At 35.8% G+C, this 16795-nt stretch overlaps 1 protein-coding gene and 1 pseudogene across 5 annotated transcripts in view; one reads left to right on the top strand and one right to left on the bottom strand.

Annotated features, from left to right (window-relative positions):
- UGT8 (UDP glycosyltransferase 8) overlaps nt 1-16795 on the bottom strand; it is a 105552-nt gene that overhangs the window by 16657 nt on the left and 72100 nt on the right. For 2 of the 5 annotated variants that reach the window (XR_005382610.1, XR_005382609.1), the window contains exons 3-7: nt 13746-13888; nt 12186-12262; nt 8116-8335; nt 5940-6085; nt 3153-3325 (exon numbers count right to left, since the gene is read on the bottom strand). Coding sequence is in view for 1 of the 5 variants with exons in the window: in XM_038581780.1 (XP_038437708.1) it covers nt 5722-6085; nt 8116-8335; nt 12186-12262; nt 13746-13888 (804 nt within the window). In the remaining 4 variants the exon portion in view is untranslated. Of the gene's footprint in view, nt 1-1620; nt 1803-3152; nt 3356-3462; nt 6086-8115; nt 8336-12185; nt 12263-13745; nt 13889-16795 lie in introns of those variants that run through there. The other 3 variants (XR_005382611.1, XR_005382612.1, XM_038581780.1) reach the window with 3 other exon arrangements.
- Nucleotides 8600-9062, top strand: LOC100684091 (annotated as a pseudogene).

The following is a 16795-nucleotide window of genomic DNA, read 5'->3' on the forward strand; positions in this document are numbered from 1 at the left end:
AAGATTTGTTTAGTATAATTTAAATGCTAACTATACACATGTACACACCCGTACAAAGAGAGTTAGTATTAACATTATATATTAGTATATTTTTACTTTGACATACACATCATTAGTATTTGCTTTTTTTCCTATTGGCCAAGGCTCAACTAATTTTGTTCAAACTGGCATTTTTAATAACTCTAGAACTGCCTACTTACTCATAAGTTCAACTTATATCCAGAGGCCATGATGAATCAGGATCAGAAACAGAATTGACCATTTTCATGATATCATAGCCTTGGGCTGTTCTAGACACCTGGTCTCTAACTGCCAGTTCTTTTGATTTGTGAACAAAATGCACTCACTCAGAAATATCATACCACATATCAACACTAACATGAAATTTAACATTACATGCAATTTACCTAAGATATTTATACTCAAAATTTCCGATTTTCTGCTAAAAGTAAGTAATACCCATGTACTTCAGCCAAAATTTCATAAGGGTAACTAAAGTAAAATTAGCATGGATTTAAAATTTTTTTCCTTTCAAAAATATTAGTTGTTTGACATTTCAGTGCAGTGGTATAGTAAGTAAAAGAGTAATGAATAGCAAAATTATCTATTTGCATCTAAGATCTCGATGGCAAATTCTTTTTGGTTACACTCTTTACCTTATTTCTGACCTAAATGGAAAATTGATCTTAATAGTAGGACTAAGTATCCATGGCTCAGTAGAAATAATCTTTTAAAAGTGTGGATATTATATTGAAATCAAGCTAATTCTGTGTAATAAGGAATGAACACTTACTGCACAAAATAGGTTACTGAAAGAATAAAAACTAACTGAAGATAGAAATCACATAACAATAAAATATTTTTAATCAGATAAAATTCAGTGAGAACTTCAGATTTTATTAGTTAATAAATGAAATGCTTTGTAATACCTAAGATAGTTAATGTTGGTGTTAGCCTTCTTTGAGTAGATTTACACTATTATAATTGTTTTATTTTAATAACATCATTTTACATTCTTATTTTTCAGTCAACTTGGATTACATATTGCTCTGTTGAAAAATATCTGGTTTTATTAGATGAACTAAGCATATTGTCAATACTCTTGCAGACTATATGAATTCTTCCTATTTACTGAAAAGTAAAGAATGTCAATTCTATAATATTGTGTGCCTTTTAGTTTCCATATTTTGAAAAACAAGAACATCCATGCTGTTCTTCCCCTAACCCCAACTAAACAACCTAAACACCCAAGTAATAGTGAGCCTGAAACATTGTGCAGAATTTGTAGAAAAGTGACAATATGAAGATTTTAAATGCATGGATTCCTAAGGCACTTATAACTTAAGTTTGTTAGAAAATGTTTTTGCCATCTTCCAAAAATTTCACTAACAGTTTTGCATGAAACATAGGTTTTTCAACACTGGCTGAAAAATCTTACTCTTTCAGTAATATGCAGAATAGGAAGCTCCTTACTGTATGCATATTTTGAAGAATTTTCACTAATAGAATTCATATAATCATTAAACTTTGTCATGTAAAATTTAAAATTTTGCTATTTCAATTTTTTTTACTATACTAGTTACAAATAAGCATTCTCTAATATGATTTAGTATTTAGAAACCAGCTGAATTACTTAAAAGCAAAAATGAAAATGAATTAATTACACATTCAATAATAAAACATCACTGAATTATTCATTGAAATGGTTTTGTCATCTTTGGTTCTCTCATTTTTAAACCTTCTCTTTTCACAGTGGAGTCACTCAATTTTAGTAGCATTTTGGGCTTTGGTGAAGATTTGGGCTGTGAAGAGAGAAGACAGGACAACTGACAGGATAGTGTACCACTAGTGCTTAGGACAACATCAGGGTGAGTAGAAGACTCAGTAAAAGTTTGCTGAATGCATTAATAAAACATATTTTTTTTTTCAAACAACAACGTTGGGGTGCCTGGGTGGCTCAGTCAGCTAAGTGTCTGCCTTTGGCTCAGGTCATGACCCCAGGGTCCTGGGACTGAACCCCATGTTGGGCTCTTTGCTCAGCAGGGAGCCTGCTTCTCCCTCTCCTTCTGCTTGCCTCCCCCCCCTCCCCGCTTGTGCTCATTCTCTCTCTCTGTCAAATAAAACACCAAAACAAAACAAAACACAACTTTCAAAAACTGAAAGCATAATACTGTGACAGAGGTTAGTCTATTCAGTATATCCAGGATTAACAACTACAGATTTGAGTGTTCATTTCATGCTGGCCATGATGCTAAATGTTTTAAACATAGACACAGGTGCACACACACACACACACACACACACACACACACAATGTGTTTAAAACATTCAGTACAGTGGCCGGTATACAGAGTGAGTGTGTGTATGTATTCATGATAAGCCCATGAAGTAATTATCATTATACAAATCAGAAATACAAATGTTTAAAGACTAGTAACTGTTGGGAGTTAGTCTTCAATCTCAGGACCCTCAGACACCCAAACTTGGATTCAATCAATATACAGTTCTCTGAAGAAAAAAAAAAAAAAAAAAAAAAGATGAGGATGTTCCTGATTAAGCACTTAATGCCAGAGGAGTTTGTGTGCTTCAGGCAAGGTGCTTATCATTTATAAATAGTAATCATTCAAAAAATATTCTCACAATAAAATGAGCTTCTTTTGTTTTAATTTCTGAGCATGTTTTATGCTCCATAACATCTAGTTACAGTGTCTAATATGCCTAATTATAGTGAAAAGCTGGAAGCAGGACACCAAGGCAGGTTATCAGAATCTATCATACCATTCAAGCACAGATATTCTTATCGTCTTGACTGAAGTAGGAAATGTGTGTGTGTGTGTGTGTGTGTGTGTGTGTGTGTGTGTGGTGGGGGGACCAGGATGCTATATCTTGACTCTCTAGTGTTTCATCACACTAGAGATGGTTCCTAGCAGGGAAGGAGGCAGGTAGGGGCAGATATCAGATCACAGATACGTTTTTTGAAGGACCATCCTCTGAGGATCCAGTGTGGTAGATCCTAGCCCAGTTGGAGAGGGGTGCTGTATATCACAACCTAGGGGTGGGGTGGTAAATATGTGGTTGGGTGACGTTCAGAGGTGATTCCTGGAGGATAGCACCCCCAAGCCTAAGTTGATAAACATCAGAGAATATCTTACCAGAAAATGATCAATGTAGTATTGCGAGTCTAGGAGATTGTCCTCAAATTGTAATATGAAGTTTCTGCATTCTCAAGACAGAATCTCTAGCTTTCAACTTCGATCGTAAACCATTGCTTTCACCCAAACATTAGCTCTCTCCAATCCTGGACATCCAAATTCTGTCCTTATGTCTATGTGGAGGAATATTAGAAGTCATGGCTCTAAAGGAAAAATGGATCAATATCTTAATTCTCCTTTGCATTTGATATGATGATGACCAGCTATGAAAATACATGCAGAGGCTCTTTTTAAAAAACAAAAGAGTAAATACCTTCTTGAAAACTTTACTTTATTAGAGAATCTAGCCCAAATGTGGAAAATTTAAAATCACTCTATTTACCAAAACTGGCTAACAATAAGCTTACTAGGAAAAAAAAAAAAAACAAACAACAACAACAACAATGATCAGTAAATACCTACACTTAACATTCTTAATTCTGGGTAATTTTAAGATCCATGTTGATGTACTTTTAAGGTAAATCTCTCTGTTTAATAATAATAAAAAAAGTTCCCATGTAACATTTGTTTTTACACTCATATACACATATAAAAGTTGGGAGACATGTCTTAGAAACAATGCTTATAATGGATATACATAATATTGTGAAATAAAATCTGAATAAAAATTTTATTCCAACAACATTTCTCTAGTTTTAAATCATGTTTATTGTTTAAGTTTTTATCACAGTGGAGATTAATTTATGCTTAATCATCCAGTGAGTGCCTACTGTCAATTCATCCAATTCCAAAAAAGTAAAATCAACTCATTCATACACTCTAAGCCTGTTACCATCCCACCATTCATTGCCTCAGTCTTTTTTCCCTTTTAACGGCAACATAATGATAAGATTGTAAAAAGGTATAACTAATAGGCTTATATGTATAATACCATTTCTTCAAGTATTCAGAGAGCAGTACATTTGTCTGCATCGTACATTAGAAAACTATTTGTGACATTATTTCTAAGTAGAGGAGAGTGGCTCCTGGTGGGAGTGTAATGAAGTTGTATGTCATAGTGTACGACAAGGATTTACAGCATTCTAGAATTTTCACGACTCTTCCCATGTTAGTGAATGTCATTAGGTGAATGTATATTTCTACTCTCAGTTGTCAGACATGGGATCTCCAACTACGAATAAATAAAGCATACACTCAACATGTGTAGTGCAAATGCTAAGTAAACAGAATGACACAGAATAAACTCATAGTTGCCAACTAGCCAGGACGTCCTGATTTTATGATGTCTGGGATGTGCATCCCTATTCTCAAGCAAATATGGTCATTGTTCTGTGTCAGCCACAATGACTGGAAAATGCTACTGAGGTGGGGGGGGAGGGTATGAAGAAGTGAAGAGAGAACTAGAAACTCATTTTCACAAGCAACTGATACAATTTCTCTGTCACTTCTGTAAAACAACGTGAAGTCTGATCTGTTAACAAGATCTCAAACCTCTCAGAGAAGGTACCAATATGGAGAACTGTAATGTTCCATTTAATTAAATGTTGGCACCTACATAATATGGATTGTGTGGCCCAGACAACAAAAAGGATGAAGAAGACTTTTTTTTAAGTTAAAACTTTGGAAATATAACACCTGAACATTCAAAAATTACATTATAAAAAAGCCATCAGTTACAAGAACATTCAAATAACGGCTCTGTTTAAAGATGCCACATAAGCAATAATCTTCAGTACTTTGAACAAAAGTCAGAGCTTTATATGCATTTAACATAATGTTATTCATTAAAACAAAAGAGAAAAAAAGTATAAAATTCTTCTAGAGGCAAATTATTGATGGGGGAAAACAAAAGTAAAATATGACAACTGATTTATACATTTACTTAACTGCAAGTATTTTTCCCCCCACAAGTTTCCACAGTCTATAAGAAAAGGAAAACAAAAACAAAAAGCAAAACAAAACTAACACAAACAAAAAAAAAAACAAAAAAGGTACAAAAAAGGTGCCATTTATCTTTTCCATTGCATTCAGTTTAAGGGAAAAGTGTTCTTTCATGGTAAAGTGTTCTGAGTTCATGTATGTTAAATTTTAGAAAAGAAACACTTGGAGCCTGTCTTTCTACTTCATTCTTGGATGCTGGACCTTCAACAAATACACCAAGCAGCCAGCTAAATATTCTCTTAATCAGGGAACAACACACACATACACACATACACACCAACAAACAAATCTTTTTAAGAGAAAAGAAAGCATTCCTCATCTGGGATACACACATATCAGGATTCAAAACTAAGGTCTGATGTGGTCACTTAATTGATTTAAATAATTAAGGCTTCTAAAAGGTTCAGTGCCAAAACTCTCTATCAGTATTCGAATAAAATACATTTTTGCATTTTAGGTTTGTGCTTTTTACAGCCGTCTTAATTCCATAAAATTTTGTTAGTAAGATCAGATAACGGAGTGTTAGAATTGTTTACCAACATTTTACTTTTAGTAGTTGTTAGGCTAAATTATAGCGATAAAAATTCAATGACTGAACAGATTTGTTACTATCTTGTGGACTATTGGCTCATTTCACCTTCTTTTCATGTTTAATATGGCCATTTCTTTTGTACTTGCCATTGAGAATTCCATTATGGTAATATCCATTAACTGTGCTATGCTTATTTCTAGACCACAGGCTTTTGATTTTTCTGTAGATAAATTTTGTCACCCAGGACAGGAAGAAGTAGAACAAGGCAGCACCAAGCAAAAGCACAAAGGCAATATCCAGTAAAAAATACTGACAGAAAGAGATTTGATGGACAGCGGCACGTAGGTGATGGGCTCCATTGTGACGAAGAATGTAATCGATCCAATAGACAGTCCGATTGACAGGGTGACCAGGTTGATCCTTGTGGATTTCTGAAAGCTTCTGGGCCCTCTGACGGTAGCTATGGAATGGAGGCAGAACACAGAAAGATCATGTAGATACAAGGTTCAGTATTGTAACTTTCTCAAGCTAAAAGTGAGGAAAATAATAAAAGCAACTATTCTTTATTAAGTACCTAGTATGTGCCAAGCACTGTGCTAAGTGCTTTAAACACAGTATCTTACATTAAGACAATAAAATAAATCTTAAACAAGTGAGGAAATTGGAAATCAGAAACACTTAAGTAACCTGATTATGATTACAAAGTTGAAATTCAGATTCAAGTTTTTTCTGACTCTAAACCCCAGTTTTGATTTCTTTTTGCTATAATATACCTCTTACTCACACATACTCCTTCTGTCCATATGCTTTTAAATACTATTAATCAATGAATCTCAACCAGGAAAAGTAGTACGTACATTCATTGGATTCTAAAAGAAAGAGATGAAGAAAAATGCAGAATTTTGTTCCAACACCTTTTTAAGCAATGAGCTTTAACTATGCTCTGATTTAAAATAACATTAAGTGAAGGTGTGGGGCTATTATAAAACAGAGGAAAAGGAGCTGAGAAACACCACTGTGAAGCCATTCATTGATGACATTATATAGTACATATATATGCATGTATGTGTGTATATGTACACATATACAGTGTATAACACACACACATGCACACACACATGTGTGTATACACACACACACACACACACACACACACAGAAAATGACCTCTTAATGATTAACCTGAAATCAGATTACTTATGTATACTTGAAAATTACACAACTGGGATTTAATTGCAATGTGACCTATGACTATAGGGTAGCTTCTGATTAGACCCTGTTTACATCTCAAAGAACACTGACAGAAGGATTATATGTGGATAATCCAGCCTCTCGCTTTTTTCTGTAGAACAAATCCAATCGCAGTAGCTCTGCATGTACTTTAGGGCTGCATTTTACAAACCTTTCTAAAAACAACTGTAAGATATATATCATTTTTCATAAAGACATCATGTTTGGAAAAATATTTGACTTTAAAAGAAGAGCTATAGAACACAGACAGAGGGATCTCCATACTAAGACACTTCGGGTCATAGAACATATTACTTCCAGTGCAGGAGTTGTGACCAAGACACTGGAGCCTTTTAAGAGGCCAGAACATGAAGGCTGCCTTTGAGCCCATATGAGGCAGTAAATGAACCTCAGTGCACTTGGATATACCCTTTTATATGAAATCTGCATCATTTTCTATGAAAGGATTTTCTTATTGTCGGTTGTTTATTAAGACTATGGCAATGTTTCTCAATCCACTGTTAAGCCGTATCTCCCAGGTATAAAAAGAAAAAGCTTATAGTCCTAAAAATACTACTGTCATTTGAAATGCAAGATTAATTAAATGTCATGTAAAAATGGAGAAAACTGCTGCATTGTTTTAAAACTATACAAGCCAGCTCTCTAAACCCTTTGAGACTCAGTAGTTAACTGGATTAACTAGAGAAATAAAAAATTAAAAAAAAAAATCAAAGATTCTGATTAGTAATTCTGAGTAAATAAACCTCTGTTTCGGTGGTACTTGTCCTAGGTTAACCCAGCACCGGTCAATACAAAGAGCATCAGCTTTGGAATCAGACAGTCTTGGTTCAAATTTCTACTCTAGTAGCTGGGCACCTATGGGCAAATTATAAGCTGAGTTTCAAGTGCCTCATCTTTATAATGTTAATAATGAAAACAGTGATATACATATATTATGAGTATTAAAGGAGACAATACCCTCAATTGACACATTTTAGGGACCCAATGATTGTTCCCACAGTAATTTCTCCCTCACTTTGGCAAGTCCTGGTAGCATATCATTCAAGGTCATACAAGGCTGGCCATATGACTGCTATTCTTATTTTTCAAATTATGGAAGACATGCAGAAGGCATTAGACATAGGAATCTAAAGGATATTTCTATAACTGGTTTATTGACAACTTTTTGGTAATAATCGGTTATTGACAATATGCTGTGGTATATATACTTCATCTGCTTTCATATTAATTGAAAACCTACCTGGGATTATTGATAACTTTCACCAATGCTTCATATAGCTCTCCTTCAGTAACTGTCTTCCATTCTAGCAATATCCCCATGCCTTTTGCCTGGACCCGAGTCATAGTATCATAGTGGTCTCCAAAGAGTGGGATTCCCACTACAGGTACACCATGATACATAGTTTCAAAAATACTATTCAAACCACCATGGCTCAGGAAGGCTTTAATATTTGAATGCCCTAAAAAAGGATTAAAAAAAGAAAACATACATTTTAGATATAGGATTTTTAAAGGCTTAATTTCAGTGGTTCCTGCTCTACATCAATTAAAATGCTTGTCATATAAATAATGAACTGATTTGTATATATTAATTAAAAGCCATTTTTAAATGGCTAAAATTTCTGGCTTCAAGGAGGGTATTACAACTTTGCCTCAAACACAAATACCAATGTGTGGGAGTGAATGCCACGCCTCGAGTCGGATGGGCTTCTGAAGCCAGCAGGATGAATGTGGGGGTTGCACACAGAGAAGTAGATCTCAATACTGGAGTGATGAATAGCCTGGGCATCTGGCTGGCCTACATCGCCTTGGTAGGACTGCTGCATGTGGTTTTACTCAGCATCCCCTTCTTCAGCATTCCTATTTTCTGGACCCTGACCAACATCATCCATACCTTGGCTATGTATGTCTTCTTACATGCAGTGAAAGGGACACCCTTTGAGACACCTGACCAAGAAAAGACTCGGCTGCTGACACACTGGGAACAGATGGACTATGGGCTCCAAAATACCTCTTCCTGCAAATTTCCTCAGCATCTCTTCTATCGTACTCTACCTCCTGGCCAGGTTCCACACCAAGTATGATGCTGCTCACTTTCTCATCAACACAGCCTCATTGCTCAGCATACTGCTGGCTAAGTTACCCCAATTCCATGGGGTTCATCTCTTTGGCATCAACAAATACTGAGGGGTGGGGCTGGGGAGAACACTGGACCAAAGGACTGTAGCGTCCTTTCCTTCTCCGTATTGTCTTCTGTATCTTGAAAGGCTGAGAACTATATAACCTTTCCCAAATTCCCAAGAAGGGAATAGATTAGAAAACTGGGCTCCCTGGGCCCAGCCCTGCTAAGAGCAGATTTCCTTGAATCTGGAAAGGTGGGAAAGATAAGGACCAAATCACTCTCCCTCACAGCATGAAGTCATGTTTGAGCAGCTTATTTGGTTATTGAGCAGTTGTTGGTGATTAAGTTTTTCCAGATCTTCCACCCACATCACCTTCCAGCTCTGTTTTGCTGTGTATTTTCCTTATAATAAAGATAATAATAAAAAAAAATACGTGAATACCAACTGACTAGTCACATCTATTTAAGTGGTCATTAATAAATAGGAACCAAAAGTAAGAAAGGCCAAAATACCAGGGTGCAACCACATTCTACTAAAAATAGACATCCACTTCATGATACCCAAGCATTTATCTATATTAATAAATAAAACACACTTTGTAAAAAAAAATATGTTATGATGTGAGGCTGGATTCCTTAAGTCCATGAAGAGTTTATTTGCTTATCCAAGGAGGAATACTGTACAGCACAAAGTATTTACAACATTCAAGTCATGTTAGCTTCTGTGCTTCATAATTTTAGGGTCCAATTTTACTGTTTAGGTATATAAACAAGTAGGGACTGACACTTATAAAAATTAGTTGTAAGCGATGGAACATCATTAACATCTAGTTGTCATGGGGATAAAAGAAGATAATTTATCAAAATTAATGAGGTATTTCAAAACCCAGATCTCCTTGTGAGCAGCCTATATTTCATAAAAGGCACTAAAAGCCTTGTACAAGAAATGTAGGACAAAGAAAACAGTGCATTTAGGAATTGTGTGCTATGGCCAGAAAGGAACTACAGCTTGCAGCAACAAATCTTTTAAATATACACACACCAGGTACAAAATGGACTTTGGGGGGTACCTGGGTGGCTCAGTGGTTGAGCGCTTGCTTTTGGCTCAGGGCGTGATCCTGGCATCCTGGGATCTGAGCCCCGCACCTTCTCCCTCTGCCTAGGTCTTTGCCTCTCTCTTTGTGTCTCTCATGAATAAATAGATTAAATATTCAACAACTAAAACGGACTCCAGGTATTGAACCTTGGTCTCAATTGGGCACTGGGACCCTTCCACTCCATGTCTCATAGGGTCAGTAGCTCAGTGTCACCTTTGCCTACAAATAACTTCTCAACTCAGCCCACTTAATGGATCTGCCCTCCTAGTGCATTTCAAATTTTCTTTTTAGCAACAAAACCTTTTCCCTAAACAAAACCTTGCAGTGAAAAATAAGGCAGTGTTGGTGGGTGGAGCACAGGGGGGAGAATGCAAGGAAGGGAGGGGAAAGACAGTGGTCTGGTTCCTACTTCTCATCCTGGAGGAATCTTCTGATCATTGTTAAAAGCCAACAGAGGACCCACAAAGTCATGCCTGGTGATAAAAATGACAGTAATCTTGGCAAAGGCAGAGAACTGAGATTCTGAGGAGCCCAGAAAAGGTAGGAATTTGAAAAAGGCCATTGGGTGTGGACCACTGAGAAGCTACATCTCGCTGTACAACCCATGAGTACAGTTCAAATTTTCCCAAATTGTGGTATCATTGTGGGGCTGAAAGGGCTGATGACCAAGATTATCTTATTTAAATTTTCTGCTTCTTTCTACCTTCTATGGAATCTGAAGTCATAATAGTAAAGACATAAGAAAAAAATACAAGTATTAAGAAAGGTAAATTGCCCTGTTTCTTCTTCGATTTTGTCACTTATAGAACACTATATATAAAATGAAGTAGAGCAAAAGGAATTATGTATCTAAAGAAAATTCCTCACTGTTTTTTAGTTGCAAAATTCAACTTGCTGGTTTTTAGGATGGGTCATTTTGTAGCTTCTAAAAAATACTTTTCAAAATCCTATTTTTAAGAATATTATTTAAAGTCAGCTACATACCTCACTGTTTTTCAGTTACAAAATTCAATTTGCTGGTTTTTAGGATTGGTCATTGTAGCTTCCAAAAGATACTTTTCAAAAACCTATTTTAAAAGAATACTGCTTAAAGACGCCTACATAATTTGTTAGATTTTAGTATTATTGAACAAATGATGGTCAATATTGCCAAAAATCAGTAACATTTTTATAATTTCCTTAATATCTTAAAGGATACTATGGCATCACGTTTTTCTAGAAATTTAATGAAATTACAGTTTTACTATCTCTGCTTATTGAACAGTTAAATTATTTATTTCAAATATCTTCGAACTAGCCAGGAATGCACATAATTGCTACTTTAGTTTTTAAAAGGATCAGAATCCCAATAAATAAATCAAGTGTTTATTTAATAGTGTTTCATAAAGGGGATCCCTGGTTAGCTCAGCGGTTGGGAGCCTGCCTTCAGCCCAGGGCATGATTCTGGAGTCCAGGGATCGAGTCTCACATCAGGTTCCCTGCATGGAGCCTGCTTCTCCCTCTGCGAGTCTCTCTCTCTCTCCCTCTCTCTCTCTCTCTCTCTGTTTCTCATGAATAAATAAATAAAATCTTAAAAAAATAGGTCCATAAATGTCTGGTGATTTTAGGGGAAATCTAAACAGATGAACCAAATAAAGATAAGATAAATTGTTTCCTTGGCCTTCTGCTTCTCTTTGGTTTCAAACAAATGAGTAACCTTTAATTTCTCTGAGTTCTGAGATATAATTGTAATAAAACTCAAATCTACATTTTCACTGTTTTATTACCTTTAGCTGATTAATCTAATCAGATATAACTTTATTCACTGCTAGTTTATATAGCTTATTAAGTATATTTTCCAGAAAATTAAAATTAGTGACTTGTTTAAGAACTTTAATTTATAGACCCAAATGATTATACCTGACGAATTATTTTCTAATAAATAAAGATTTGACTTTTTGGTTTGAAATCTAAGTAAGATGAGACACTGGATGACATAGTGACTCTATGATAAACTACCTGCATATTATACAAGATGCTCAAGTACAAAAGTCACATTTACACAATGAAGATCTAAAAGCCCAGGTAAGTACCCACATGTCACTGACTTACCAAGCAGGTCATTTTGTGGTAACCATTCTATGAGCTTAGTGTTGTTTCCTAGATTCTTTGGTTTGGTTCCGGAAAACCTAAAATATACGTCAGACAATGAATCTTTCAAAAACCAAACTTTACTCCTGATATGGATTCTGTGGTTAAATGATTCGATTTAAAATAAATGTTAAATGATCTTTTGTTGATATCTTTAAGAAGGAAATCATGCTCTAATAACAACAAAATTTTAAATTTCTCTTTTCACATTTTCACTGATTGAGAGGGAAAAAACACTTGGCTTCTATTGAAATTTATTTTTCTTCAGCTCTTCTCACCCACTTACAGATATGCGGGGTGGGGTGGAAAGCATCCAAATAAACCTGTGCTAGAAGTCACTCTCCAGAAGAACCCAGAAAGAGAAACACGAGAGAAGCAGAGAGGGCAATCACTGGGCAATGGATAGCTCTAGTCTTTGACACCTGGAGCCCAAGGGAAGGAGTGAGAATTCAAAGAAAGCAGAGAGCATTCTTCTCTCGCTTGGCGCCAGAGACGGTTCTGTGGGGTGAAGGGTATCATTAAGTTGTTTCTTGCCTTGATCTTTGAAAGATAAACCATGAACATGCTTAATGACTGAGGGAATGGCAAGAGTCTGAGCTGAGCAGACATAAACGGTCCGAAGTAGAGAAGGGTGCTTTCTGGGTTAAGCCTAATAGAGGAAATGCAATAGAACTGGCATCCAAAGGAAAAAGTGCTAAACAGTTGGGATAAAATATGTATCCATTTCATAACTCAGCCAGGAAAAGTGAGAGCTAATCCTTACACAGTTGTTATAAAGGAAAGACCCATGCGACTCAGACCCTATTTGTAACGAACGGCTTGAGATTTTGGGGCCGATGTTGTTCACTGCTGTATCCCTGGTGTCCAATGGCAGTGTCAGTACTAAATAAATACATGGTAGATGGTGTTTAGGTCTGATTTTTACATAGTGAGTTGGGAAGTCCAGAGACAGACACTTGTGGGCAGTGCTTCCCACAGGAAGCTGGGGTAATCTATTGATCTATTTAACTAGCATTAACTAGCAAGTTATTATGTTATTTTAAGGCCTGGTCTCTTGGATACAAAAAATAAAAAGCATTATAAAGGACAAAAGGTTCCATGAAATATTTTACCTGTTTATTCATTCATCTATCACTCTTACCTCATTCCAACACTGATTTGAAGGGATATAGGAGGTATATAGAAATGCATGTAACTACAACAATTTTTAAAATGACAATAACCAACAGAAATGTAAAAGATTATAAAACTGAGGATAACATAAAAATGCATCCAAGACAAGGATAAATCATTTTGCAACACAGTTTCTTTGTATGCTATAGGCTTGATAATTTCTTTATTTGTCCATCTCAGAGTCTTATAAATTAGTCCCTATATTACAAAACACTAAAAATCAAAATGAAAAGTCAGGGGGATCCTGCAAATCTTTCCAGGGAACCAGTGTGTTGTGCTTTACTGGGACTGGCAGGCCAAGCAAGGGGATACTGAAAATTAAAGAAGTAATGGACATCATTACCTTACCTCCAAATCACTTTTTGGGGCAATCTCCCCAAAGCTCCAGCCAGTTTGTTAGCAATGTCTTCGGACAAATACTTGACACCAGCTCCAAAAGATACCAAGACAAAGCCGTGTTCATTAGCACCATTTACCCACCTTTGGAGATCCTATAAATCAAAATGCAGCAGTTAATTCTATAAAAGATCAGTTCATAATCAGTTTCATCAACAACCCAGTTTTTTAAAAATTTTAGACAATTTTCTTAAACAATTAGGTAGTAGAGGATATAAAATTTTTCTTTAAATAACTGTTTTTGTTTAAAATATTTCATCTGATGACATGAACTAAAATGAGGAGGGCAGATACCTATTTTGGTAAGACCAACAAATAACAACAACAACAAAAAAATCAGTAGCTAATGGCCTAAGATCTCAGTTAATGATATTTAAAACATGGGTATAAATTTATATGAGGATGCAAGTGAAATATGTGGATTGGACATGAACTACCCACCCCCACTCCCACTCCCACCCAGGAGGTTTTATTTGTCTGTGTTTTTTTTGTTTGTTTGTTTGGGTTTTTTTCAGGAGTGGGCTGACTTCATCTTGGTCTAAGCTTGGCGATTTTCATCCTGAAGTCATACTCTGTTATATGGTAAGAGTATAAGACATACTCTGTTATATGAGAAGGAGTTAGCTAATATTCCAAAGGTCCATAGGTCTAATGAGCTTTACTATTTCTCTAAATATTTTTCCAACTCACAGAGAACACAAATCATACATGCTCTATAGTGAGGCATCCAGGGGTTCTAGAGATCTCTGAGTGGTTGCTCTCTCTCAAGGTGTAGGAAAATGTTAAATTCTCAAACCTGTCCTTAGACAGTCAACAGATGCCGGGCCATAGCAGATGTGATGTTAAGTAGGGACAATTTTAGCATTGCAGGACTCATCTTGGAGGAAGACACATTCAGAAATTTTTACTGGTATGGTTGCTTTATACTGAAAATGAAAGCAGTAAGTTTTAAGGGATACTCTCCTTGCTTTGTTTTATTCTATAGGCACAAATTTGTTTGTATGGTAAGTTATCCCTTTAGTAAGTCTTTGTCAAAGACGCTGAGCTTCAGTTTCCCATATGAAAGCTAATAGAGCCACAGCACTTTGAGGAACACATAATTCCACTGGAAGGAAAACAAATGTGCTGTCCATTGACAACACCTTTGCCATAATATAGGCATGAAAACAGGGGACAGACCCACTCTATATTCATGATGTGCAGAGTGGGCTGTCACAGTTACGTCTCACAGACCCTGCATATCTCTGATTCAGGATGAATGAGTTACTACAGCGTCTTCCATGCTCTTTGCATTTCTGGCATACCCTGATTTACTGCTGGGGCAGGAGCTAGGGTAACTGCACAGTAAGAAGTATCATCACAATGGCATCACTGCCTAGCTTAATACCAAGTATTTATATGGAACATTAGGCGCCCTATGTCTTTCTTTTCTTTGCTTTCTTCCCTTTTCTTTTATTGCTTAATGAGATCTGTATTAACACTCTATTATACTCATTCTAAGCAGGGAAGGGGGTACCACTTCTTATGCCTAAGATGAGTTAGCGACTAGGGTAACTCGATGACTGAGATGGTGATGGAAGGAGAAGGAGGTATACCATCCTAGCTCCTGAGCAGGTAAAACAGGCTATAATTATTAATAAAGCTTTCAATTTATATTCTGCTACATTTACCAAGAATATCACATGTACTGAAAATATAACAGTGTTATCTGTGGATTCAAAGTAAGAAACAAGAGCAAACTGATTTAAAATCTCCATTTTAGATACAGTCCTAAGCCGGATGTACTTAATACAAATAGGAATGTTACACAGTAGAATGATTCAAATACTACATTTTATCTCTATGGTTCATCTTCAAGTAACTTATCACCTACTATCCAGTTCTCTAAAGATTAAAATTTCAGGGTCAATGCCATTTTAAAAAAGCTTACATTCAGATATACTAAGCCTTACAGTAAGAATGTTATTTAAATTTTGTTTCCCAAGGACTTAAAAGGTCTTTGAGTTTCAAATGATTCTATGCAATAAATACTTCAGTTGTTTGTTCTTTGTCCTGCATAATAGAAAATAAAATAAAGTCCATTAACCTATTTTTCTAGATTTTTTTCCAACCATACTCCTCAACCATTTATATTTAAGTATATAGCCTTTATTGATATAAGAGGGGGTAGAGAAAATTTTGCTCATTATAGTTCCCTTCAAGAAAAGCACTCAATATTTTTAGAAGATAATATTCCAATTGGCCTCAAGGTCATTTCCAAACTGCTATTTTCCTGAGCTGGAGGAAGCAGGGACATGAAAAGTCAGGGAAGAAACAGTGAGCCTGACACTGGGCTCCTGGACATAACCCCCTCCCCTACGATCTTTCATTTTCAGCCTAAATTCGCAAAACATTTGGGGTGACTGATGTTTTATGGGAACACAGAAGGGGATGGGTTTTGGATTTGGCTGAAAAGGGTGATACTCAGGCAGCAGGAAAAGCTGCAGGCACTGGAGGTTAAAGGGAGCCCAAATTCACTGAACTCATGGTGAAGACTTTGGAACTGGAACTTTATGAAAAGTACTCCTGGCTCTCTAAAGGACTGAGAGGCCCCAGATGGCATCTTGTTTCTAGATACATATGCAGTGTTTTCTGGAATTTATAAAGTGCAAATTGATTTAACAATTCTTAAATAATAATAATAACCTTCAAACAAATGTGTTTGACGTTAAAAAAAAAATTTCTGGAAATTTAACACTTTAAAGATGAAGGTGTTTGGACTGTCCTTGCCCCCCTGACAGAAACCAGGTAAAAATTTAGAGTTAAAAAAGAAAACCCACCTCATTTATAATATCAACAAAAATCAGACATATCTAAGAATAGAGTAAGCCTAACAAAATATATAAGATGTATATGAAGAAAACTTTACTGAAGAACAAAATAGAAAAACTGAGTAAGTGAAAAGATGTAACATCTGCTAGGAAGGAAACATCAGTGTTCTGATGATGCAATTTTTTTTTTAT

Source organism: Canis lupus, chromosome 32, assembly GCF_011100685.1.
Source record: "Canis lupus familiaris isolate Mischka breed German Shepherd chromosome 32, alternate assembly UU_Cfam_GSD_1.0, whole genome shotgun sequence".
NCBI classification, from domain to species: domain Eukaryota; kingdom Metazoa; phylum Chordata; class Mammalia; order Carnivora; family Canidae; genus Canis; species Canis lupus.